The sequence below is a fragment of the Phascolarctos cinereus genome, unplaced genomic scaffold, assembly GCF_003287225.1.
Source record: "Phascolarctos cinereus isolate Bilbo 61053 unplaced genomic scaffold, phaCin_HiC Scaffold_4;HRSCAF=312, whole genome shotgun sequence".
NCBI lineage: Eukaryota > Metazoa > Chordata > Mammalia > Diprotodontia > Phascolarctidae > Phascolarctos > Phascolarctos cinereus.
Window position 1 is genome coordinate 309,551,567 of NW_027555847.1, and position 22,559 is coordinate 309,574,125.

The window sequence follows — 22,559 nt, forward strand, 5'->3', positions numbered from 1 at the left end:
CAGCTGGCAAATGCCTCAGGCTAGATTTGAACACAGTTCTTCCTAACCTCAGGTCCATCACTCTATCCAGTTGGGTTTCACAACAAGTCTTCTACACATTCATTTTTCCCTCCACTATTCATCCCTCTTTTGTGAGGTAATGTTGTTCATGATTTTCCACTGTCCCCCTTCATAACATTTTGTTAATGTTAGACCTCAGTTTCAGTTGGGAATGCCACAGTTTAAGGACACCGATAAACTGGAAAGCATACAAAGATGATGAAAGAACCTGACCTTACATGAGGTTGTCTAACTCAACTTGTATAGCCTGGAGAAAAAGAAATCTCAGATGGCCATGATAGGTCAGTATTCAAGAATTTCAAAAGGTGGTCATGTGCAAGAAGAATTAGATTTGATCTCTTTGGTCCCAGAGGGCAGAACCAGGACCAATGTGGGGAAGTAACAAAGAGATCAATTGAGGCTTGATTTTGTAAAAAATTCCCAATAACTAAAGCCTTCCAAAACTGGAGTGGTAAGTTCCCCATTCCTTGGATGTCTTCAGGCAGAAGCTGGATGGGTCCTTGTTGGGAGTGTTATAGCGGGAATTCCTTTTATGGATCAGTTAGAGTAGATGGCTGCTGACTGAGGTCCCTTCCAATTCTCCAGTTCGGTAATTCTGTGAGTGTACGGACTATAATGGCATTGCTCTTGGCTTCTCTGCCTCTCTATACAGCAAGGACCCAAACATCTATTGGCTATGTGATTTGGAGGGTTTTTGCATCTCTTCATTGTGGCAATTGTTTTAACTTGATTAAACTTCTATAGAAAATCGATGATAGTCCAACACCTGCACATATTATTAACATAAGGCAACAATAACAATACAACATTATATATGTATCCTCCAATGTCAGTAACTCTGGATTTTCTTAGGTAATGTCAGGAGATCACAAACTCTGACCAGTCCTATGAAGCTAGAAATCCTCCAAATATGGGTTATATGTCTGTCATCTTGGATCCAGGCTAGTTGAATTCAGAGAGGCTCATTACCTGGTTGGCACCTGGGAGACAAATTTTCCAACCATTGTAACTTTCAAAGAACATCTACCAAATGATTGTGGCATTATTATCTTACTGTGGTAAAGGGAGTATTCGCAGCAATGAAATCATGACTCCTCGAAGTATTGAAATAAATTCATTTATACAGCACATAACCATGTAATGAGCACTTTCCCATGCACTATCTCATTTGATTTCTACAATAGTTCTGTAAGGCAGACAGGATGCTGTTGTTGTTGTTGTTATTGTTCCCAGTTTGCAGATGACAAAACTGAGAATTACAGAGTTTAAGTATCATGCCTTAAGTAAGCTCACCCTGCTGAGTAACAGAATCATGACTAACAGCCAGGTCTTCTGATACCTAGTCAAGAGCTCTTTCGATTTGAAGGCATCAGTGATTTTTGAGGGCTCTGAAGACTCCCTCCACCAAGGAGAGGGTGATGTGGTTTCTTTCAAAATGAGCCAGAGGGACAGGAGAATAACTATCCTGCCTCCTTGCTCCTAACCACGGAAAGGGGTACAGGTCAGTGCACTGGCTAGGGTATAAGAAAGTGATGGTCAACCAGCCTCTTCTGCACAAAGAATCAGACAAGAAAGACCTCCTGGTGGTTACAGTCTGAGGCAAAGGTCATCAGCTATCACTGAGGTCATTACTATGTATCTCACCTGGAAGAAGAGTTAAAATGTCTATCTTGGTGGAATTTAAACTATTACTTAATATTTATTAATAGTGACACTATTAAGAATAACATAAGAAACCAATTTTGGCTTGGAAATAGACATCAACATAATAATCTGTTTTATCTTTCATGAGAAAGGAATGTATAAAAGTGGGTGGTGAAGTTTCAGGTAGGAAAAGGTATTTCAGACTAAAATATGTATATAAAAACATAAATATAAGTTCCATTCAATTACCCATTTATAAGAACCATCCATTTGTCAGTAGCTGAGCACAATCTCAGAGCACCACTTAAGACCATTCAAAGCCAATCATATCACAGCCATTGAAAAGGTGGTTTATAGTCATGGAAATGTTAAATTACCTATGACATGAGCTAAGCAAAATAAATAGCTGAAGCCATTAGAAGGTATTTATAAGACATCCTTTACGAAGTGGTCTTTGAAAATCTTAGAAAGGTAAAGGAGTTCACTCCCAGTTATTTTCTGGAAAATGTTTCCTGACTATAGCTTTGGAGAACTAGTTCCCAGTTTGTTTATTTTGCTCAGTTTAAGTTAAAAATAATAATCCTCAGCATTATGAATGATTCTAAATGACTTTCTAAAGTCTAACTATTCAAAAGAGGAACGATCATCTGCAGATTGGCAGGTCTCATGTATGAAAATTAGTATGATATAGTAGAACAAGCACTGAACTTAGATTCCGAAGGCCTAGTAAGGCCTCCCCTTATTAGGAGTATGAAATGGGTAAAGACATTAAATGGGCATTAGAGTACTTAGCACTTTGGACTTCCTAAGGCTTTGTGAGGAAAGAACTTTGCAAACTGTAGCGTGTCATAGAAATGAGAGTCAGTAGGGCAGCTAGGTGGTAACAGTGGCTAGACGACCAGTCCTGGAGTCAGGTGGAACTGAGTTCAAATCCAGTCTCAGACGCTTACTAGCTACGGGACCCTGGGCAAGTCACTTAACCTCCATTACCTCAAAAAAAGAAAGGTGAGCTAGTGTTATTATATATAATGTGTATGTTTATCTAGTCCATCCCTGGCCTAAAAACGTCCATGGCTTTGAGGGACAAAAGAGAACTGCACCCCCTCTGCACTGATCTTGGAAATAGTTTGACCCTTCTCGTGTTTTCTCTGTTTCCACCAAGGTCACAGGAGTCACATTGCTTGCTTCTAGGATCTTGTGAAGCACACATGGTCAAGAATGCCTATTTCCTTTGCTAAGAGTATATTGAGGATGAAGGGCAAAAGGTGCTCCCAATGTCTCAAGTTGAAACCTGGACAAAGATATCACATAGAAAATATAAATGGTGAGCGGGTTTTGCTATTTTTATCCATTTGAAAGGCAACGTGGCTTAGTGCATGAACAGGTAGACTTCATGCCAGGCAAACCCAGGTTCAAGTCCTGCCTGTGACACTTAATGGCTGTGTGACCCTGGGCAAGTCACTTAGCCATTTTGCCTCAGTTTCCTCATTTGTAAAATGAACTGGAGAAGGAAATGGCAAACCACTCCAGTATCTTTGCCAAGAAAAGCCTAAAATGGGATCATGAAGAGTCAGACACAATTGAAAAACAACTGAACTGATCCCTCTAATGCTCTATTTCCTTGAAGAAAATTTTCAGGGTCAACCCCAAGGGAGCCAATTTCTCCTTTCTAAATAGTCCCTAAACAGGGACATCAAATATTACAAAAGTCCTCAGCATTGTCATACTAGCTAATGATAGGTTAGGAGAGATGGCAGCAACAATATAATTCCCAAACCCTGATGCCCCTATTGGAAAGATTTCATACTTACATGGCATTTTCTTCACTGCAGTTTGAATTGCCAATATCCACTCTTGCTTCTTTTCCAAATGTCTTATCTGTGAGGTCCAATAGAGGCTGATTTTTAAATTTAATTGTTATTCTCTTTGCCCAGAAGAGAATGCAAGGAGTTCCATTGACTGAGACATTAATGGGAGTGAGATGGCTGGGGCTGAAGGTCTTCCAAGGTTCTCGCTCTAGGTTTCCTTTTTTGATGAGATTGTAGTTGATGCTCTAATTAGGCAAATACATATTTTTAAAATATAGACATGTATATTTTAAAAAGACAACAACAAAGAACTTAATTCTCCATGATATAAAAGCTTCCCTAGAAATGGAAAAGTTCAGAAGTCACATGTAGGGATGTTAGATGACCTAGATCAGGAGTGGGGAACCTGTAGCCTTGAGGCTACATGCAGTCCTCTAGGTCCTCAAGTACAGCACTCTGACTGGATTCAGTCAGAGGGCCATACTTGAGGCCACATGTGGCCTCAAGGATGCAGGTTCCCCACCCCTGATCTAGATAATAACAGAACCATAACTGGGATTCTGATTTTTTGCACCCAGAGAACCAGAGGCACCCCCAGTTAATGAGTTGGGAGTGTATTTTGTGTAGACACAACACCTGAGACAAGAACCCCAGAATATCATGAAGCCATCCACTTCTGGGTCAACTGCCAACCAATTTATCCCAAAGGAATCAAGTCATTTGGAAATCTCCAACTGAAACTCATTATTCTTGATAACTAGGTACTAAGGTCTGGTGTCTTGACATACTACTTGGCTTCTAAGAAGACTGAATCCTGGGGGAACAGAAGCAGGAAACAGATCCCAGGGCCAGCGCTCTATTCACTGTGCAACCTAGCTACCCCTGTCTCTCTTAATTAAATTATATAATAATTAATAACTAATTTAATTAATGTATAACTAATAATTAAATCATATTATACTAATATAAATTGATAAATAAATTAAATAATAAATGCTAATTGACTAATAATTAATTTAAAACCTATGGAACAGATATGTGCTTTTAGAGAGAGGACTGAAAGAGAGTTTGAAGCCAAAAACACCACCCAAAAAATAAAATCACTCAAAATATCATGCCTGACATACACTCCTTCCTTACCTGTCTCACAGAGTCTCTGTCTACCTTTAAGATACAACTCAAGCACCATATTTTACATTTTTGCCTGTTCTAGTCTCACTAGTTCCTAATCCCAAACTCTTTGTATTTAACTAGTTTGTATATATTTGTATTTATTCACTTTATATTTATGTTGTATGCATTTTTGTCTCCTGTTTAGAAGGTAAACTCTTTTGGAACAGAGATTGTTTTATTCTTTATTCTTGTATCCCTAGCACTGAGCTCAATGCTTTGCACACAGTAGACACTTAATAAATACCTCTTGATTAATTGTTTGAAGTCAGAGCTAGAAGGGACCACAGCGATCAAATAGTCAGTCAAATTCCTTGATTTTACAAGGTAAGAAACTGAAGTCCCAGATGGGAGCAACTGACTTGCTCCTAAGTGGAGCCATAGAATACGAGCACTGGGCCTGGAGTCAGGAAGGCCTGAGTTCGAATACAGTCTCAGACATTTACTAACTATATGACTGACCCTGTGTAAGTCGCTGAACTACTATTTGTCTTAGTTTCCTCATCTGTAAAATGGAGATAATAACAGAAACCACCTCCCAGAGTTGTTGTAAGGATCAAATGAGATAATAACTGTAAAGTGCTTAGCATAGTGCCTGGCACATAGTAGGCATTATATAAACATTAGCTATTATTACTCTTGTAACTTAAAAGTTCAAATTCCAAGATCAAGATTGTTTTATGAGGTGCCTAGGATACTGAAACATTGACAGAAAACAGAACAATCACATCCAAAGCAAAATTTTTGTTACCTTTGGTCCTCTAAAAGCTTTCCATTTATAACTGTTTGGAATAAAATGTTTTGTTTTGTTTTTTATCTTTCAAAAAAGATCTTATCATAAACAGAACATTCCATAGCTAAAAGAAGGCCTGACTCTCTTAAACAGTCTCCACTAGTAAAACATAAGGGCTTTAAGAAAAATTAAATGTTCTTGGCTATTAAATTTCACCAATCTGATCTAAAATTATCAGATAGTTAATCTTGCTGCAGGGGCAGCAGGATTACAAACATCTAACAGATGCTGGGAGATACAACAATGAAGCACAGAAAAATAAAGAGAACCTCAGAGTCAAGGAGGACAAACAGTTACTAATATTTATTTAACTATTGCGACCAAATCGAAGGAAGGAGAGTTCCTAAAAAGAACACTAACACAGTGACATAAAATGCAGATGATTACAGGCTTCAGTGGCTGGAAAATTATTCTGCAAAATAAATCAACCCAATCTAGCTCCTTAGTAAGTCCATTTATAAATGGAGCACTTAATTGCTCCCTGAAAGCCAATAGATTCAGCTCCATTAGACTGGTGCAAGTTGGGAATATTGGCCCAGGAAAGTAACAGAAATGTTACTTGTTTCAGAATGTAACAAAAATGTTTCAGGAAGTAACAAAAATGCAAGAAACACAGTTTGAACTCCAAAGCAAACAAATGCAAAGTGATGCTTAGGATATAGGCAATAAATACCAGAAAGTAGACAGCCATGCTCTGAGTCACTCAGAACCTTCCACTGGTTTCTTGCTCCAAGCACAATGGATTACAATGGTCCTGGAAGGGGATCACAAATGGATGCATGGGTCCTACTCCCTATACTTGGAGCAGTGGTAAGTGGTAAAATTTTACTCTGATGACAGGCAATGTGGCATAGTAGATAGAGTGCTGGATTTGTAGTCAGGAAGCATTGGGTTCACATCCTGCCTCTGACACTTAATAGCTATATGGCCCTGGGCAAATCATTTAAACTCTTTGAGCTTTTGTTTCCTCATCTATAAAATGAGAGAGTTGGAGTCAATGACTTCTAGGGTCTCTTCTAGCTTTAAACCTAGGCTCCCACAATCTGCAGGGTGAAAAAAGTCAAAGGAACCTCACTGAAATGGGGTGATTTAACTGGTTTTAACGATGGAACTATTCAATGAAACACATCAAGCTACACTTAAGAAATGACATAATATAATTTCCTGACACATCCATACCTGTGAAGTTGGTTTTGATTTAAAATTTGGGGTTGCCTTCATGTGTCTATCATGCCTCTGATCTTCCAAAGAAACAGTGCTATGAGGACAAGAGACAAATGTCATCGTTGTATTGTTGTACCATACAATTATAACATCACTGACTCCTGACAACACGCTAAACTAAAATCATACCCGGGCCCACTTGTACATTTGGCAAAGAATTTAGGACATGTTTCCCAGAAGTACAAACTCACAGATTCTCAGAGGTCTTCTAGTCCTCACCACACCCGAACACTAGAGGGATAAGAACCAGGCCTGGGATTTCATTGATATGGAACTCTCAGGTGACAAAGGTCCTTCTATCCACAAAGGTCAGTACCTTCTGTGCAACTTATAATCTTAAGAGAGTTGCTTGGGACACTGAAACATTAAATGATTTACTCAGGGTCAAAAAGCAGGTATATGTTAGAAGCAATATTTGGGCCCAGGTCTTCTGGCTGTAAGGCTAGAGCTTTATCTCATTCACCATGATGCCTTTCATATCTGAACAGGGGTCCCAATTATTAAGAGCCTCCAATAATAACAACAGAAATTTATTCATCATTTAGTATTAATTTTGAACAACTTCAACATCTATATTCCATGATATCTATCACAGAGAAATACAAATAATTCATGAGAGCAATCCCCAATCTTACCACTGCTGAAGACCGGACTGAAAGTATTCATGAATTAAAAATGTTTAAATGCTAAAGAAATTACTCTACCTCAAATTTCATAAAAATTTGAAAGCTGAATTTTTCTGCTTTTAAAACTTTAGGTGACAAGAAGTCAGATTCTTATTCTAACTCTATTCTTACAGCAAAAGTTCTCCTTAGCTAAGACCAAAGTTCATATTATGCTAATGGTAAAATTTCCTGGAAAAAAACCTACACTAACTGATTTACATCATTGTAATGAGAGACAGTCACTCTGTATCAACACATATATTCAAGACATTATTTGACTTAATGCTTAACTAAATTTGTGGCATAATGAGGTGCTTTGTAAGGAACTTTTACATGATTTAGTACATTAACCTATTAAAAAGCATGAAAGAAACTTCATTAGTTGAATTCCACTCATGGGCATCAGATTAATGGAGACAACAGATGGACAACTAAAGGGATACCTTAGTACCTTCTACCAATTCTACCTTCTTGATGCTAAACTAATAAAAGGAACTTTTCTAGCATACAGAACATAGGATTATAGGTTTAGAGCTAGAAGGATCTCATAGGTCATTTAAACCAACCTCCTCATCTGTAAAAACGAGGAAAACTGAAGTCCAGTGAAGTTAACTGACTTGCCATCCTCATTAGACAATTGGTCAAAATTGATGAACAAACAGTTCTCAAAAGAATCACAAACTATTAACAATCATATGAAAGAATATTGCACATCACAAATAATAAGATAAAATGTAAGTCAAACCAAGCCTAAGGTTTTACCCCCCACCCAAAAAATTGGCAAAAATGTCAAAAGATGGTAATGGTCAATACTAAATGGGTTATACAAAGATAGGCACACTAATACAGTATTGGTGGAGCTGTGAATTAAAATTTAATTATTAATTATATTTTATTTAATTTATATTATTTTAGTTTATTAATTATATGCTTTTATTTATTATATAATTTATTATTTAGTATATTATTTTATATTATATATAATATTATTATAGTTATACATTATTTTATTAATAAGTTATGGTAATTTAATATATAATTAATAAAAATAATAGTAAGTAATTTAAAAATTTGATTTCCCATTTTATAAAATTACAAAGAACAAGCATGGCCCCAATAAAGAAATATTAGAAAAAGCTTCCCCTTACTCCTTTGCAGAGGCCAGGAGATGGAGTTGTCCATGAGCATGGAACATTGCATATATTGAAAGATTTTTTTTCAATGTATTGATTGCTTCTGCTAATTTTTTTTCTTCCTCTTTTTCTCTTCAAAAATGTCAGGGGGGATTTTAAGCAGAATTGAAATTTTAAAATATGCAATCCAATTCCTCCTCCCTCCACCTTCGTTTTATAGATGAAGATACTGAAGCATGAGAAAGTGAAAAAGTCACTTAACCAAGTTCCCACAACAAACATAGCTGTGGCTTGAACCCAGATCTTGTGATTCCAAGTCCATTGCTTTTCTCAGTCTTTTTCACTATCTTCACCTCTTTACCTGATATTGTAGAACCAGAAAATAAATAGAAATTGAAAGAATCTACCAATCACCTCCTGAAACAGATGCCGAAATGAAAAATCCCAGAAATGTTATAGCCAAATTCCAGAGTTCCCAGATTAAGGAGAAAATATTCCAAGTAGCCAGAAAGAAACAATTCAAAAATCATAAGGCCATAGTCAGGATAACACAAGATCTAGCAGCTTCCACATTACAAGATCAGAGGGCTTGGAATATGATATTCCATAAGGCAAAGGAGTTGGGATTACAACCAAGAATAACCTACTTAGCAAAACTGAGTATAATCCTTCAAGGGAAAAAAAACGGATACTTAATGAAATAGAGGACTTTCTAGCATGCCTGATTTAAAAAAAAAAAAAAGACCAAAGCTGAATAGAAAATTTGACTTTCAGATGCAAGACTCAATAGAAACATAAAAAGGTGAACATGAAAGAGAAATCATAAGGGATTCAGTAAAGTCAAACTGTTTAAATTCCTATGTTGCAAGATGAGACTTATAACTACTAAGAATCTTATCTTTTTTAGGGCTATCAGAAGGACCCTACACAGACAGAGGGCACAGGAATGAGTTAATTATGATGGGATGATTTCAAAAAAATAAAATTAAAAGGTAAGAAAGAGAGCTGCACTGGGAGAAAGGAGAACAGAGTGGAAAATGGGGGAAATTATCTCACACAAAACAGGTTCAAAAGGAGGAGCCTTTATAGTGGAGACAAAATGAGGAGTGGGCAATGCTTGACTCTTACCCTCATTGGAATTGGCTCAAAGAAGGAATAACATACACACTCAGTTGGATATAAAAATTTATCTTACCCAACATGTAAGTAAGGGGGTAAGAGGATAACTAAAGGTTATTTATGTCCTTTAAGGGGAGGGAGCTGACAGAAAGGAGGGAAGATTAATTAGGGAGGCAGTGGTCAGAACCAAAAAAGACTTTTGAGGAAGGAGAAGAGAGAGAAAGAGAGACAGAGAGAGAGATGGGAAAAAATAGGGTGGAAGGAAATACACAGTAATGAATAGGATGAACTCACTCATAAAATGGAAGTGGATAGCAGAATCGATTAATATGAGAATCTTTGGCAAAGCGTGGACAAGAGTCACACAGGATAAGAGGAACACCTGCATTTATGATACTAAAAAACTCATTGAAGAATTGAAATAAGTGACTTCAGCAATACTAAGGAAAACGAGTCTATGTTCTCAGGGACCCTTCATTCAGGTGCTCCTTTTGTAGAAAAACACATTGATGTGTGATCTATGCTATAATAAAAAACAGTATGGCATCTTGAGTGAAAGAGTGAGTCTAGATTCAAATATAAGCTCGGTCACTTTCTTTCTTTTTTTATTATCCTCATTTTTTTTATTAAATTAATTTATTTTGATTTATCAACCATCACTTCCACAAGCTTTTGAGTTTTAAATTTTTCTCTCCTCCTCCCCAAGATGGCATGCAATCTTATATAGGCTATACATATACATTTCTATTGAACATATTTTCGCATTAGTGATGTTGTAAGTAAGAATTAGAACCAATAGGAGGAACCACCAGAAAGAAAAAACAAAACACAACAGAAGGAAAAAAATTGCAAATAATATACTTTGATCTGCATTCAAACTCCATAGTTCTTTCTTCTTTGTGGACAGCATCTTCCATCATGGGGCCTTTGGAGATGTCTTGGATCCTTGTGTTGCTGAGAAGGGTTAAGTCTATCAGTATTAGTCACTGCAAAACTTGGCTGTTACTGCATATAATATTCTCCTGGTTCTGCTCACTTCACTCAGCATCAGACTATAAAAGTCTTTCCAGGTTTTTCTGAAGACTGCCTGTTCATCATTTCTTACAGCACAATAATATTCCATTACATTCATATACCACAACTTGTTCAGCCATTCCCCAATTGATGGGTATCCTCTCAATTTCCAATTCTTTGCCACCACAAAAAGAGCTGCTATAAATATTTTTGTACATGTGGGTCCTTTTCCCATTTGTATGATCTCTTTGGGACATAGCCCTAGCAGTGGTATTGCTGGGTCAAAGGGTATGTACATTTTTATAGTTCTTTGGGCATAGTTACAAACGGCTCTCCAGAATGGTTGGATCATTTCACAACTCCACCAACAATCCATTAGTGTTCCAATTTTGTTTTTTAATGTATGTGATGAAAACAGAGAAGCATGGAAAGACCTGTATAAATTTATGGGGAATAAAGTAAACAGAGCCAAGAAAACAATATACACAGCAATTACTACAATGTAAATGGAAAGAACAACTATATACCAAAAAATCAGAGGTAAATGCAATGAAAATTATAAAGATCAAGCAGGAGAAGATGTATGAGAAGATAGCACCTACCACCAACCTACCCCTTTGTGGAAGTGGGAGGTCTATAGATGTTAAACACTGCACACATTTTCAGACTTTTTCAATGTATTTATCACTTGCGCTGATTTTTTCCCTTTCTAAATGGGGGTCACAAAAGAGTCAGACACTACTGAAATGCCTCAATAACAACAAACAACAACTTGGGCAGCTAGGGGGCGCCATAGTGAACAGAGAGCCAGGCCTGGAATCAGGGAAGACTCATCTTCCTGAATTCAAGTCTGGCCTCAGACACTTAGGAGCTATGTGACCCTGGACAAGTCACTTAAGCCTGTTTGCTTCATTATCTGTAAAATGAGCTGGAGAAGGAAATGTCAAACTACCCCATTATCTTGGGGGTTTTATTATTGTTTTCATTATGATGTTCAGATTTCTTGATTTGTCATGTTTTTCTGGGAAACCTAGCATCCTTAAGTTGTCTTTACATATCCTGTCTTTGAGAGCAATATGTTTTGCTTGTATGGAAGTAATGTTTTGAAATATACTGTTAAAGTCTATAAATAGTAGTCCCGGTAGGTAAAGGGGACATGGGGTAGCTAGGTGGCACAGTGGGTCTGGAGTCAGAAAGATTCATCTTCCTGAGTTCAAATCTGGCCTCAGAAACTTAATAGCTGTGTGACCCTGGGTAGTCACTTACCCTGTTTGCCTCAGTTTCCTCATCTAGAAAATAAGCTGGAGAAGGAAATGGCAAACCATCCCAATATCTTTGCCAAGAAAACCCCAAATGGGGTCATGCAGAGTCAGACACAATTAGAACAACTGAACAATAACAAAAATGGGGCTATAGGATATCCCCAGGATAAGGGAAATTAGAGGAATTCTAAAATAAAAATAAAGGAAAGGAGCCCATTTTTTACACAGAAAATTAACACATAAAAGATATGTATTGCCAGTTTCAATGGTCTTTCCCAAAGAGAGGATAAATACTGTTCCTCTGTCTTTAAGAGGTTTAGGGATATTGAATAATGACAGTTTAATTGCTTTTCCTTAAGGAGTCCATGGGAAATAAGTTTTAACTTTGCTCTATGAAAAGTTTGTGAGGAGACAGAGAATTTTAACTGTCATTCTGGAGACACTGTTCACAGAGATGGCTTTAGAGGAGCTTTAAGATAAAGATAGGATAAAGAAGTCTTTTCTGGGCAGATGGTTTAACTCTTATCTTGCAAAGAAACATAAGGGAAATTCTTAGAAGAATCTGTGAGGAGAAGGAGAGTTTTTTCTTAACTGTTATTATTTGCCAGTTATGTGGTTGTAGAAATCCCCAGAGGACAGAGAGAAAGAACTTATCACTGAATCTATTGAGGTTTAGGGGTTCTGGGACCCCAAAATAGCAATGCAGGTCCTCCCTCGAATGAATTTGACCCAAGCCTTCTCTCAGCCAAAGACAAGGTTTATTAGAACACCAGCCAAGGGGGACTAGGTAGGTAAGACTGACTCTTTTTATAGAAAAAGGATGTGGATGGGAGTGTCCAGCAAGCTGGGTGACTGTGAGGTAACAGAGAAGAGCCGAGAGTCCCAGAACACCAGGAACCTGGACCACATGACCAAGGGAGAATGGGGTCTAGATAGAATCAAGGGAGGGAAGTAGCCAAAGGCATTCTGGAGGTAACAGTGATGGGCTGGGCTAGGTTAGAGGTAACAGAGAATTGGGAGATTGGACATAGGCCACAATGAAAGGCAGTTGAAAGGATTACTGTGATGATGCCTCAGGCTAATGCCAGACTTGACTGTGTGGGAAAGTTCAAAGAAGTTGGGGGGGGAGTATTTTCCACGGCCTGTACCCCATCAAATCCACTAAACCTAGCCCCTATGTTGCTAGTAAATAAGAAGGGGGTGCTTGAGAGACTTTGGCCATATATTTTCTGATTTCTGTTTGGCTACCGTCTGGAAGAACAATCTTGGGAGACTGAGGTTGGACAGGCAAGAGGCACCGAGGACAACAGAAGGCCCCTGAAACCAGATGAAGTGATGAGTCTAATAGATAGACTAAGCTGCCAACGCAATGGATAACCTCATACAGGCAAAGTCAGATGTTACCAGACATAAATGTAGACCAACTTAAGCTGAGAAGTTTGAGGGAGGTGGATCAAAATCAAACTCATTATCCTTCCCCCTCAACCTTCTCTCCCTCATCTACCCTCCATTACCGGAGAGGGCAACATCATCCTCCCAACTCCTCAAACTCATAACCTTGGTGACATCCATGACTCCTCACTATCTCTCTGAACTCAGAGTGAATGTAAATAGCAACTGTTTCTCTTTTGGCCAGCAACCCCGAGGGTCGTCCCTCCCAGTTTGATTTTTTTTTTAATTAAAGGGGCCATCCTTTGACTCACTTCTTAAAGAGGTGTATTCATTGACTGGGCATTGCCTCACTCAAAGTGAGAACCTGGAAAGACTTTAGCTTAAAAGGGCCAGGGTCTCCCATTGCATCCTGAGCCATCTCCAGTTGTCCTGATCGATATCTGGCCACTGGACCCATATGGCTCTGGAGGAGAAAGTGAAGCTGGTGACCTTGCACAGCCCTCCTTTACCCAAATCAAATTCAATTACAAATCATGTTATTATCTCCCTGTCATGGTCCTCTTTGAGAACAAAGGACAAAAACCACAACTACAACCACACACACACACACACACACACACACACACACACACACACACACATATACACACACTCCATCTTCTACAGGATGCCTTCCCCAACCTCTCTTAATTCTAGTGTCTTCCCTCTGTTGATTATTTCCCATTTGTCCTGTATGGAGCTTGTCTGCACGTGTTTGTTTGCTCATTGTCTGTGGGCTCCTTGAGGACAGGGACTGTGTTTTGCTTCTTTGTATCCCCAGAGTTTAGCACAGTGCCTGGCACGTTTTAGGTGGTTAATAAATGCTTATTGAATGACTGGATCAGAAGGCTCCTATGATAATTTTGTATCTAATACTGTTCTGCACAAAGGAGAAAAGCTTATCAAGTTCCTCCTCCTCCTCTACCTACAGAGATAAGCACTATGAATCCTGAAAATGCAACAATTACAGAGCAGAGATTGCTCCAGGGCCTGGTACATGACCCTCAAGCATTTAATGCCATCAAAACTATCTCTGAAGACGCAAAAACCATTGCCAAAAATTTCCAAGCTGAGAAAACTAGAGCTTTAACAGGCTCCAGGTCTCCTTGAGCATGAGCAACTTTCCCTGTAATCACAGAGTAACAGATCTGCCTTTTGTTACAATTGTGAATTAGATAGCCATACTTATGTTTGATGTACTGTGGAAAGAGAATGCAGCATTAGCCATGCTTTAATTTGTATTTCTCTAATTATTAGTGATTTGTAGCAGCTAGGCGATATCAAGGATAGAGTGCAGAGCCTGAAGTCAGGAAGACCCAAGTTCAAATTCAAATCTGGCCCTACTAGCTGAGTGACCCTGGGCAAGTCACTTAACTTTATTTGCCTCAGTTTCCTCATCTGTAAAATGAGCCATAGAAGGAAATGGCAAATCACTCCAGTATCATTGCCAAGAAAACTCCAAATGGGGTCATGAAGAGTTGGACAATAAATGAAAGGATTCAATAACAACAAAAAATATTTTTTATATAGTTATTGATAGCTTGAATTTTTTCTTTAGAAAATTTCCTGTTCAGATCATTTGATCATTTATCATTTCAAGAATAGTTCTTAATCTTATAAATTTGAATCAGATCTTTTTATGTCTTAGAAATGAGATTCTTTCCTCTCTATGCTGTACTCTTGATTCTCTGAACTATTTCTATAAGGAAAATAAACATTTACATTGCCAGGCACTGTGCTAAGCACTTTAACAAATATTGTCCCATTAGAACCTACAACGTCTCTATGAGGTAGGTGCCATTATTAGCCCCATTTTATACTTTAGGAAACTGATGCAAACAGATTAAATTACTTATCCAGGGTCATACAGCTAGTTAAGTGTCTGAGGCTGAATTTGAACTGCTGCACTAACCAGCTGTCTCTAGGCACAGAGGCTATAAAGCTACAGAAATTTCATCGTGCTGGAAGCTTACTCCACTCTTGGTCTTTACACTTTGGAAATAAACCCTACGGCCTCTCTGATTGGCTATTCCTTCCACCCCAGCTTCTGTTTTAAGGAGGCAGGCTAGGACTGTCAGATCTTCATTACTCTCCAGGCTGCACTGTGCTCTCCTGGACCATCTCTATAATGTTTGACTCTATGCCTTCATCTTTTCCCTCACCTTTTCAGCTGCCTTTTAGATTCCATTTTCCCCCATTAGAATGGAAGGTCCAAGAGGGTCAGCACTTTTTGCCTGTATTTGTATTCCCAGCACTCAGCACAGTGCCTGGCATATAGTAAGTGTTTAATAAATGCTGGTTGACTTGGCTTACTAGAGAAACTCTCTACTAAGTTTTTTTTCCAGTTTTCTGCTTCCATTCTGGTTTATTCTTAATATATATCTATGAATAATAACTGCCATGTTCTTATACAGCTCTTTAAAATGCACAAAGTGTTTTACATTCATCATTTGATCCTCACAACCCTGGGAGAAAAGAATTATAGTGTATTATTATCCCCATTTTAAAGATGAGAAAACTGAGGCTATGAACAATTAAGTACTTTACTCTTGTTCATAAATGTTTCAAAGGTTGTATTCAAACTTCATAAAATAAAACATAGGATTAATAAAGAAATAAATTATATTATTATTATAAATTATTTTTAAAAATAAGTAAACAGATCTCAGGTTAAGAACCCTTGGCCTGGAACATAGGAAGCAATTAATAAATACTTGTTGATTGATGAAATCACAAACTCAGAGAATTTCAGAGTTGGAAGGGAATGTGGTGGCCATCTAGTTTAATCCATACATGAAAAAAGGAAAAAAACCCTTCTACCTGCTTGAAAGCTTCTAGTAAAAAGACACCCAGGGCCTCCCATGGCTGTCACTTTTGGACAGCTCTTTGATAGAAAGTTTTTCCTGATGGAGCCTAAACTTGCTTCTTTATAACTTTTAGTCATTGCTCCTAATGCTGCCCTTTACAGCCTGGTTCACTTCCAGAATCATCGAAGTCCACCTAGACAAAAGTCAAGGTGACTAGCAATGGCCCTGAGATGCAGTGAATGACCTTGGCATCTTCAATGTCTGATTAAGTGCGAAGCGCTCTACAATGCTTGCTTTACCTGCCTTCATGGCCGTTGGAACAAATTGTTCTCATCCGCCCTTTGCGTTGAGGGAACTCTTCACATGCTTGAAATAGACATCCCCTTAAACTCACCGAGGGGTCTGAGGCTTCCCAGTTACCCTCCACCTGGCTTAGCCCATCTGCTGAGATGGTTTTACCAGGGTGTGTCCACTGTGCATGCTACAGCTTCTTGGAGTCAGGTGAGAGTTGAGGGCCAGGTAGACAGTAAAGGTGGATAAGCACCCCTGAAAAGGCATTAGCAAGCCCTAGCACCAGAGGTGCCAGTCCTTTTGAACACTTAATACACCCCACAGCATAGGGTAGATGCCATACTAATACTTACTCCTTTCCTTTCCCTTCTAGAATCTTGGGGTTCACCCCTTTCCTGATCCTTCTGGCTGCTCATGCCCTCCTCCCAGACAAAAATTGTCTTGTTTTATTTTGTATTCATCCACATATTCATTCATGTGCTCATTGTTTGCCCCGCAAGAGAATAAAAGCTCTTTGTGAGCAGGATCTGTTTTGTCTTTTGTCCTTTTATCTACAACATCTAGCACTGTGAATAGCACATAGTAGGCACTTAATAAATGAATGGCTGGTTGTCATTGAATTTGACATGGGGCAATGTGTTCACCCAGAATAACCCTTATTAAGATAGAGAACTAAGGTTCACATTTGTACATACATATTTATAGCACAGGACAGCCAATTTGGGATTAAGTTAACATAATCATAATTCTTATGTTGTCAGTTTGTCATTTTGAGGTTATTTTCATCACATATTGTTCTTTAGCATCTAGAAAAAAAAACTGGCCACGGTATCTATTAAACACATCCATCTGACAATAGATGGCATAAGTCATAGGTTTGTGCCAAACAAATGACATCTGAATTTGAGAGAAAAGAAAATAAGAAAGCCAGAAAATGCAAAAACTGAGCATAGCATTTTTTTTAAAAAATTACATCATGCTGTCATTTCCTCTGTCTAACTCTAGCTGGAAAGTAGTCATATTAACCTGTGGGGGAAGGGAAATTTTCAAGGAGATTCACACAAGGAAAGCATCTCCCACTCCTGGACTTGTTTGGGGGGGTTTTTGGGGGTTTTTTTAAGGCCATTGGGGTTAAGTGACTTGCCCAGGGTCACACAGCTAGTAAGCATCAATGTTTGGGGTGTGAGGCCAGATTTGAACTCAGGTCCTCTTGACTTCAGGGCCCGTGCTCTATCCACTGCGCCACCTAGCTGCCCCTCCTGGACTTGAATATAATGTTGCTAGACAAGCCATCACTCGGACGCACAGCTCCCAGTAGGGGAAGCTGCCCTACCTGGGGATTCTCCCAGGCACACTGTACAGCCCATGGATTTCCATTCTGACAGGTTTCCTAAGTGGCTCTGAAGGTTGTGGGTCACCTATGAAGGCTGCTTTCTTATTTTTAAGTCAAGGATGGCCTGCCTCCAGGGAAAGATTTTAAAAGGGGAACAAAAGAGCTCTTATTCTCTCTGGGCTTAAGGAAATTTATGATTTCTAATCAGAGGCGGATTAAGACCATCTAGACCCACTCAGCACAAAGGCTTTGGGAACCTTTCCTAGTGGTTTGTAGAGATGAATAAACACATGAATGGATGAAAAATTTATTCAAGTTTAAATATACTCATACTACAGAATCATGCTAAAGCCATTTTAAAATGCCGCACTTTTTTAAATGGGGGTATTCTATGATTTTATTTACAAAATAACATTTTAATTTCTATTTTAATATTGAAATATAAAAATGTTATGCTCTTAATTTTAAAACTTGACAGACTTTTAAAGTTGTAAATGCAAGCTATAATCTAAAAAATAAAAAATATATCACCTACAAATTAAATAAACCTATAACAAACATAAAATCAAATAAATGAAAGGAGTTTGAGAAAAACTGGGAATCACTAAATATAATAAAAATGTTGACAGGCTCATTTTTTTTTCAAAAAATATTTTGCCCAAAGTATTTTTCCCAAATAATATTATTCTCTGATATATAAGGATTCTCAGCATGTTCCCCTGCCCCAGCATTGGAGAGTCCTCCATCCCAAGGTAAGACTCTACAAGAATACCTCACAGTTGGATCCAGCCTTCTACAGACCATCCAAGACATATCATCTTGGGCCCATTCAAAGAAGTGTCTGGTACAGATCTGGGTGGGAGGCAGGACAGAAGAAAGGCTTGATGGGACCCCTGCAGCATCCCAGCACTACTGGCCCTACATAGAATAGTTGCCACAATGCTGTGGTTTCCTAACTCTGGACTGTGTTCCACCAATTCCGTGCCTCTAGATTTTGTTTCTCAAAATCAGTTTCAAGTATATCATTTTAATGACAAAGAAAAAAACCTGAAGGTTTTTGCTTTAAAAAATACTAAAAAACCTCACAATTTTGAATTATATAGAAAAGCTGCTTATATTTCTTGATGAAATAGGATCTATGGCAACAAAATCAAAGTGGGAAAATCCTTAGGTTAAGTTAGGTGATGACTGGATATGCTATTTTGGACTTTGGTAACGAGTGGCAGGGTAAGTTGTCATAGTTTAGGCATACTAGATCCATCTTGCTTCTTGTATTACTTTGTTAATAATTTTTTTAAAAAAGTTAATGGATATCAGATTAAAAGTACACCCAGCTTATGGAAAGGAGGCCAGCCACAGAACTGGGAGAGGCCTGGAGTGACAAGGGATAGATGAGGCCTGAGCCAGAAATGTATGGAAATGGTTCTGGGTTCAGACTTAATAGCTTCCAAGAGACCACCAAGTACCTAGCTACCAAAGGCTATTTGGGGAGCATGCATCTTCCACCCATGGGCACTGTGCTGGATGAGGACCCTGAGGCCAGGTCTCCAGAATTTCCTCAGAAAGATGATTAGAGACAGTACAGCTTTGACTAGCATCTAAATCAAGAATTTGAAACCCATACTGGGCAGCAGAGTCCATGAGCAAAGGCCAATTTGACTTTCCCTTGCTTCATTTCTACTGGCCCCTAACTATGTCTAAATTATCTCTTTGTTAATCTAGCACTGTTCCTGGTTCATAAGGAAGAACTGGGCCTTATATATCACAAAGCTTTATTCTACCTCCATTTTTCTTTTGACCATCATCCTTTTCTCAGGTTTCAGAATTTTCAATCACACAAATAAAACTGAAAAGTATCTTTAATTTCAGACATAATTTTAATAGGATATTTATACAATGAGAAGCATCCTGGTGCTGTGGATAAAAGGCCAAGGTTGGAATCAGGAAGACTTTAGGTTCAAGTCTTTCTTCTGACAAATGATAGCTATGTGGAAGTCTCCTGACCTCTTAAGGCCCCCCAAAATTCTCTAAAAGTTACATATAAGCTGCAATCTGCATTGGTGGAAGGAGTTGCCACCTCTGGGAGCTCTTCATAAGGGTGAAATCATAGACCTGGACAAATACATTCACATGCACACATGATGCTGGCATGGAAGTGTTTCTACTGTGCATATATATATGTATCACAGATCTGGACCAAATGTGTATGTTTAAACACACACATATACATACATACAAGCCATATATAATAAATATGTAAGTTGATCAAATATGTTTGTGTACATAGTTGAGCAAGACCTTTAAGATATACATATGTAAAATTTTCAGCATAATACACAGTCAATTATATACAACTCTGCTTTCAAGGAATGCCTATCACTAACCTGAAGAATAATATTAGTTGATTTGAACATAACTGAGCACAAAAAATACTTGAATTAAAATCTATTGTAGTTTTTCTTTTCCATCAGTTATTGATCCAAAGTTCTTTAAATACAAGTTTAGACAGCTCACATGTTCCCCTCTTGCCTGGTATGTTCGATCACATAACTTCTGGGAAGCTGAATGTTATTGGCAATTTGGGAAACATAAATTAAATAACTTAATTTTGCTAGTTAGCTTTTGGAAGTTGGTGTTATAAAAGTGAATCTTTCTCTGTAGTTTCATTCCATGGTTTCTGTCCACATTCCCCCTTAAGAATCAAAAGAAAATTCCAAAAAGATGATGGAAATACAGATAACATTTTCATCTGTCCCTTCTAATATGCCTATAGGGGAAGTGGTTAAAAAAAAAACCTTACATATAGAAGAAATAAGGAGAATGCGACTTTAGGTGGCGTCTTTTTGAAGACATATACATGCACACACATTCTATGTTGTAGGATTAGTTTTGATCATGGAATAATAATATCTCACATCAGGCACAGACTGTATTTCAAGACATAGAGATATTTACTTTGCCCAGAGTTCAATACTTCTTAGGATTTGAATTTAGAATAGATTAATCATATCTGCCTATTTTGAACTGCAGTTAAAACTGTAATCTACTGTGTAGATAGAAAGTAATTGAAGAACTCTAATTTCACACATGCATTCATCCTCAGATATGGGACATGAAGAGATGTAAAGACACTTACCTGATGTTCATGCTTGCAAACATTTGGTCTGCCGTCAGGGAAAATCCTACAGATAAAAAAATGAGTGAAAGGCGAAAAGAGGTTTTTCTTTCCATCAAGAAATCAATCAGTTTCTTCACCACAAGTACATCTGTTAATCCCTAAAAACAATCAGAGGAGAACCAGGGAGCGCTTCCTTGTGCCATGTGACTGAGAGCTCATTCCACCAATAAGAGGCAGCCTCTGCGCTGGAATGTATTGTGCAAACAGAGAGGACCTGCACTGATACATGGAGAGTGAAATCAACCAGTTCTCTTTCAAATGCTTCAGCCAAATGAAAAAGGACTGGGAAGTAGATTACCTGCGGTGGGGGGAACATGACTTTTTAAAAATTGCTATGTTTTGACATTGTCTAATGACTTTCAACTAAGGATCTCAAAGCACTTTTACAGAAATATTGATTTTCACTAAATCTGGAAATAGAATGGCCAACCTGTAAACTACCGTTTATGTGACTGGGTACATTTTACTGGTAGATAAATAAGCAAAAGGCTCTGTGGCTTGCCCAAGGTCACACAAGCAAGCGTCCTGGCTCTCAGTTCCTTGCTCAATTCATTACACTCTATTTCCTTCCCAAAAAAAAGAAGGGGAAAAAATCTTTTTGAGCTCAGAAGCCTCCAGGAGGTGTCTTACATAACATTTAGGGTGGAAATGCCTGGATAACTTCAATTTGCAAAAGAAAAAAAATTAAAAGATGTTAAGTCAACAGCTGTGAAACTGGCAAACCTTGATCTTTAATTAACTCAAGTGCTAAAGTATTTGAGGTAGATATGGGTTAGAGGTAAATTAATGCCCAGTGAGATGATTTGCTAACTGTCAGAAAAGCTTAAGGAGATCTTTACTATATATTAATGCAAGTGACAAGAACAAACTGCAATCATTTTAGCAGATTTGTAAAACGTAATAAAATTGATCATGGGGATTTGAATTTTTACTAAAAATAGTCTGAGACTACAATTATAACCAAGGGGAAATATAAATTGTTTGTTTTCAAATTATTAACAACATATCAAGAATATTTTTAAAGAAATTTTTAAGGATGAATAAAAAAGGTCAACATACAGAAGGGTGATTTAAGTGCTTAAGACAACAAAAATAAGCACTAACATTTACTAGACTTTTCTATCTCCATGGCTCCTCCTCACAAACCATTTTTCCAAATGAGAAGGCATATGAACAGATAGTTTTCAGAGGAAGAAATCAAAGCTATCAATAGTTCTATGAAGAAATGCTCCAAATCACTAATAAGTAGAGAAATGCAAATTAAAACAGCTCTGATAAACCATTTCACATCAATCAGGTTGGAAATGACAGAAAAGGAAAATTACAAATGCTAGAGGGGATATGGAAAAAATGTATACTAATATACTATTGATGGAGCTATGAACCAGTTCAGCCATTCTGGACAGCAATGTGGGACTATGCCCAAAACAACTATAAAATTGTGAATACCCTCTGACTCAGAAATATCTCTATTAGGTCTATACCTCAAAAAGATCAAAGAAAAAGGAAAAAGATTCATATGTATAAAAATATTTATAGCAGCTCTCTTCATGGTGGTGAAAGTAGAAATCAAGAGGATGTCCATCAGTTGGGGAATGGCTGAATAAGTTATGGTATATGAATGTGA

At 37.9% G+C, this 22,559-nt stretch overlaps 1 protein-coding gene across 1 annotated transcript in view; it reads right to left on the reverse strand.

Annotated features, from left to right (window-relative positions):
- The window catches only part of LOC110222695 (V-type proton ATPase subunit S1-like protein), a 32,895-nt gene extending 11,812 nt beyond the window's left edge, over nt 1-21,083 (reverse strand). The window contains exons 1-3 of the mRNA XM_021007829.2: nt 20,891-21,083; nt 6,655-6,733; nt 3,516-3,757 (exon numbers count right to left, since the gene is read on the reverse strand). Coding sequence (XP_020863488.1) covers nt 3,516-3,757; nt 6,655-6,733; nt 20,891-20,985 — 416 coding nt within the window. The 5' untranslated portion in view covers nt 20,986-21,083. The remainder of the gene's footprint in view (nt 1-3,515; nt 3,758-6,654; nt 6,734-20,890) is intronic.
- Between the last annotated feature and the right edge of the window lie 1,476 nt (nt 21,084-22,559).